This window comes from Propithecus coquereli, unplaced genomic scaffold (genome assembly GCF_000956105.1).
Source record: "Propithecus coquereli isolate 6110/MARCELLA unplaced genomic scaffold, Pcoq_1.0 Scaffold592, whole genome shotgun sequence".
In the NCBI taxonomy this organism is placed as follows: domain Eukaryota; kingdom Metazoa; phylum Chordata; class Mammalia; order Primates; family Indriidae; genus Propithecus; species Propithecus coquereli.
Window position 1 is genome coordinate 383118 of NW_012151863.1, and position 5124 is coordinate 388241.

Here is a 5124-nt window from a genome sequence, read left to right on the forward strand (position 1 = left end):
GGGTTCGCATGAGCTCTGGAAGCTTCCTCAGGGCGTCTCCCGACCCGGGAAATACATGCCTCGCGACAGGTCCCTTCTTCCTGGCAGTTCGGAGCGCGACCCCATCCTCAGTGTCTGGCTGTGTTTGGACACCGTGTACTGTGCTGTGTGTGCCCTCTGGCCCCACGGCTGTCACAGCTTCTGGTCCCTTCGGGGTCCCAGCCGTGGGGGCTTGTGCTGCCCAGCTCTGCGGGTCGCTCCTGCTGGAGCACGGCCTTGGCTGCCTCGGTGGCCCCGGCGTCCCGCCCGCAGAGCACAGGGCGGCTCGGCGACTGCCCTGCCCGGCTTCCAGACACTTCCCAGGGCTAAGCGGGGGACACGCCGCCGCCCCCACGGCGACCTTTCTTCTACCCGGCTTCTCTTCCCAGCTTTTCCGTCCCCCCTGTAGCTCTGTCATCTGAAAACGTTAGTTTTGTAAGTTGTAGTCGGGGGAGGAATCGGAGACTTTTCCATCGGGGTTGGCAGGAGCCGTTTTGTCTTTTGACGTGGTTTTGAGCGCGCACGGTTCCTGCTGGCGACTGTTCTAGAAGCTCCTGCCGCAGGTCGCCCCGCTCTGTCTGTGAGCAGCTCCCTCCCGCCGACCGCACGGGAGCCGATTCGCAAAACGAGCCCCGTGACCCCAGACGGGTCGTGTAGCTTTCGAGAGACCCGTCCCTTCGGGAGCTCCGAGACGGGGGGGCCTCTCCTCGGAGCTGTCCCTTCCTCGCAGGTTCCCGCCCAGAGAACATTCTAGAAAAACGCACCGCGGTCCTCCGCCCGGGCGCCTGATGGAAAGCTAATTAACCCGAGCTTTGTCGCCCGGGACCTCGAGAGAGGGTCGTTTGCCGAGGACAGAACAGGGCGATTTGCATATGAAAACTCCTGTCGCCCGGGGGGTCCCCGCAAACTCCGGCGTCTCCCAGATGAGACAGGAGGCCGGATCGGGGGTGTGGGGGGTGGCGTGGCGCGCCGGGGACCGTGTTGGGGACGTGCCCGCTGAGCCCTGGCACACGGGCACGGGTGGCCTTTGCAGTTTAACTAACCACATCTTCATGAGGGGGGAGGGGCTGCCATTTTGTCACCTTTTGGCTGGAGTGGGGCCGTGTCTCCTGCCCGCGGTCACAGCGCTAGCAGGAGAACCGGGCCCCAAGCTCGGGTTTGGGTCGAATCCGGTTTGCGGGGTCAGGGCGGGGGAGAGAGACAAGGTCTCCCCCCGGCCTGGCGCTGACCCTGCTCGCCCGTCCCCGCCGCAGACAAGCTCCGCGGCGAGATCAACAAGGTGGTGAACAAGTACATCGACCAGGGCGTCGCCGAGCTGGTCCCGGGCGTGCTGTTCATCGACGAGGTCCACATGCTGGACATCGAGTGCTTCACCTACCTGCACCGGGCCCTCGACTCGTCCATCGCCCCCATCGTCATCTTCGCGTCCAACCGCGGCAACTGTGTCGTCAGGTAGGGCGGCCGCCGGCCCGCCCGTCCCCCCTGGGCCCGCTGGGTCCTCAGGGTCTCTCTGAACCCGCGGCGCGTGGAGCTGGGACGGGGGGGCGACGTGGAGGTCGTGCCGGTTTTGAGGGTGAGCGGGTCGGGGGGGCTCATCTCGTCCCCGTCGCCAGCGGCGGCGAGGGTCTCAGACCGACGTGGTCTCCGAGGACACAGCGCGGTGTCACAATCTGCTCATTCGGCTGCAGCGTGCAAGGGTCAGCTCAGATGGGGTCAGCCTCAGACGACGTGGCCTGTGTTCGCTTCAGGCCTCGCGTGAGCCCTGATGGGGAGGTGTTCGCGGCTTCGATCTTCAAACGAGGAAACCGAACGGCCCAGAAACTCGTCCCTTATCATGCGGGCAGGATAAGAACTCAGCTCTCGGCCGGGCACGGTGGCTCACGCCTGTCATCCCAGCACTCTGGGAGGCCGAGGCGGGAGGATCGCTCGAGGTCAGGAGTTTGAGACCAGCCTGGACAATATAGCGAGACCCCATCTCTACTAAAAATAGAAAGAAATTAGCTGGACAACTAAAAATATATAGAAAAAATTAGCCGGGCATGGTGGCACATGCCTGTAGTGCCAGCTACTCGGGAGGCTGAGGCAGAAGGATCGCTTCAGCCCAGGAGTTGGAGGTTGCTGTGAGCGAGGCTGACGCCACGGCACTCTAGCCCGGGCGACAGAGCGAGACTCTATCTCACGAAAAAAAAAAAAGCGACGACAGGAGGCCACCAGCTCTGAAAAAAAGAAAGGGAGGTGCTGTAATAGGGTTTAGCGATAGCCTTTTGGTGGCCGGGTCACACCTGCCCACGGCCTTTCCTGCTAGAGGCTGAGGCCAGACACTGTCCCGGCGGCGCCCGCCCGCTGCACAAAGCGTGATCCGTGACGGGCTTTGCAGGCTGGCCCTGGGCAAGCGTGTGGCTTCAGGGGACAGTCCTCGGGGGCTGCCACCAAGTCCACGGAGCGTCGCACGGCTCAGAGGAGCTCCCGAGCGTGGAGCTCGCGACACCGACCCTGTGTGAGACGCTTTGGCGAAGGACGCGTGGGCGTCTCGCTCAGGGCCTGGCGCGCGGCGCTCGGAAGTCTGCACGAGCCGAGTCTGGGTGAGGCTCGGGCTTGGTCAACGGGGATTTACGAGGCCCGGCCTCGCCCCGGGCGCGGTCGCAGCCGTCCCCGCAGGAGTCGCCTCTCGCTTGGTTTGCAGCCTCAGCACCCAGCGTGGGCGCGCTCTGCCCGCCACTGTGTGTTCCTCGTTTCCGGCCCCCTTCGTGTGCTTCGGGTGTTGGTTTCGGTCCCCGTCCGTCCCGTCGCTCGCGGCAGGGCCACCGAGCGGCCCGTCCAGGGCGCGAAGCCAGGCTGGGCCCCGCAGAGCCCACGGCACCCGACCCGCAGTGGCCGTGCTGGGGGTGCGGAGGGGACCAGGGCTGCATGGACGCTCGCCCAGACCCTCTTATTGCACCGGAGCACGGACTCTCCGCTGGGACGTGCTGGGCCACGTGATCCCATCGGATCCCCAGTACCCAGGAGGCAGGGAGACTCCTAGCATTGTCATTTTTTTTTTTCTTTTTGAGACAGAGTCTGGCTCTGTTGCCCGGGCTAGAGTGCCGTGGCGTCAGCCTCGCTCACAGCAACCTCCAACTCCTGGGCTCCAGCGATCCTCCTGCCTCAGCCTCCCGAGTAGCTGGGACTACAGGCATGGGCCGCCATGCCCGGCTAATTTTTCTCATTTTCTGTAGAGGTGGGGTCTCGCTATGTTGCCCAGGCTGGTCTCGAACTCCTGACCTCGCGCGATCCTCCCGCCTCGGCCTCCCAGAGTGCTGGGATGACAGGCGTGAGCCACCGCGCCCGGCCAGCATTGTCATTTTTTTAAAGACGAGGACACAGACCCGGGCTGAGTAATCCGCACAGGTTCATGGTGCTCGCGCGTGGCTAGCGGGTGACAGGCCGTCCGCTCCCGAAGCCCACGTTCTCGGTCACTGGGCCACCCGGCCTCGCCCCTGCTAGAAATGTCTGGGGGGGGGGGGGCGTAGGTTTCTGCCGGCGGTCAGCGAGCAGGGCCTCCCCCCGGGCCCTCCCTGGCAGCCCCCCTGCTCGCCGGTGGCCCCTGAGCCTGGCGCTCGACTCGGCGTCTCAGTCACGGCCCTCGGGTGTCGCCGGGGCGCGTGGGGGGAGCCAGAGACGGCCCTTCATCGCCAGCACTGGCAGGTCAGTCAAACGCGGCGCCCGCGATTTAGCACACGGTGTCGGTGGCTGGGGCCTTGTCACCCGAGAAGGGTCTCTTGCCGTTGGCCGACCGCCGGGCGGAAGCCGAGCCACGCATCGAACACAAGCAGAAGCACAGAGTTCTAGGCGGTTCCTGGGAACCTTCCCGGTCGCGTGTCCCGCCAGGAAGGGCGCAGCCCGGCACGGGGTGGCCGGAGACGCCTGGATGCTCCGCGGCTCCCACCTGCCTGCTGAGCGCCCGGAGCCATCTGGTCGCCCTCTCTGAGCCTTCTGCTCTGAAGTGGACGCCCTGCGCCTCCCTTCGCGAGGTTGTCGCAGGGATCGCGCGAGGCGGCGACAGGGACTCGGGCAGCCCACGGATGAGCCCCGTGGACACGTGTCTCGTGGCCCGCGCGGTGTCTCTGAACCGTGTCAACAGGTCGCGACGCCTCACGCGAGAGTCTGCGCCCCGAGTCTGTCTGCACAGACGGCAGCGTTGGCGGCGGCTCCTTGCGGCCGCCGTGGCCCGGGGGACAGACGGGCCACCTCGCCCGACCCCGGTCCGCCCCCTCGAAGGTTCTGCGAGGCCCTTCCCAGCCTCCGGGCACCCCCCAGCCGGAGTCACCGGAGTCTGGGCTCCCCGCCCTGGCAGCCCCTGTCGCCGGGTGTCCACCTGGACGGCCGCCGGGGGCGAGTGTGGTCGCGGGACACTCAGCCTCGGGTCCTGCTTGTCCCCCTTGGAACGCGGTGGCCGGACTCAGCCTTTCCCGGTCCTGCGCCTCCACCCCCCGCCGGGCGCGTTTTTTCCGGCTCTGATTCCAACAAGGGCTTCTTGCGACCGTGTTTGCGAAGCTGCCAGAGTGACAAATCCCCGCATGACACGGGGCTCGAAGTCCCCAGAGTTACCTCAGCTCCGCAACTGGCGACGTCGTTATCCCGGCTGCCCCTTATCACCGGGCGCCGCCGCGGTGACACAGCGGCGTCCCCGCCACCCGCCTGCCACCACCCCCCGCCCGATCTCCAAGCCGCAGCCTCCTCTGGGCAGATCGGGTCCCTCCCGGCGACGTCGCGAGAGCTGGGCAAGCGTCAGAAGTCGCTTTTTGATTCGTTTGCCCGTCGCGTCTGTCGAGCAAACGAGAACACGCGTGTGCCCGCCCGGTGGCTCGTGGGTGGCGGCGCCCGGGCCCCAGGGCAGGTTGGGACGAGGGCTCCGTCCGTCCTCTCTGGGCCTGGGGGGGTCGAGGGTCCGCACAGGGGCGCAGATGCGCTGCCCCGGTGGCCACACGCCTCGCGTGCACCTGTCACCCTTCGGCCGGCCGAGCCGCCGTGTGACACGTGTCCCCGTGGAGGACGGACGCCAGGCCCGGGGTCGGCCCCCCGCCCACCAGCTTGGGGGTGGGGGGGTCTCTGCCTCCCTCTGGGGGG

General features: G+C 66.7%; 1 protein-coding gene across 1 annotated transcript in view; it reads left to right on the forward strand.

Annotated features, from left to right (window-relative positions):
* RUVBL1 (RuvB-like AAA ATPase 1) overlaps positions 1 to 5124 on the forward strand; it is a 34709-nt gene that overhangs the window by 27996 nt on the left and 1589 nt on the right. The window contains exons 6-7 of the mRNA XM_012658962.1: positions 1272 to 1470; positions 3580 to 3702. Of these exons, the coding sequence (XP_012514416.1) occupies positions 1272 to 1470; positions 3580 to 3702 (322 nt within the window). The remainder of the gene's footprint in view (positions 1 to 1271; positions 1471 to 3579; positions 3703 to 5124) is intronic.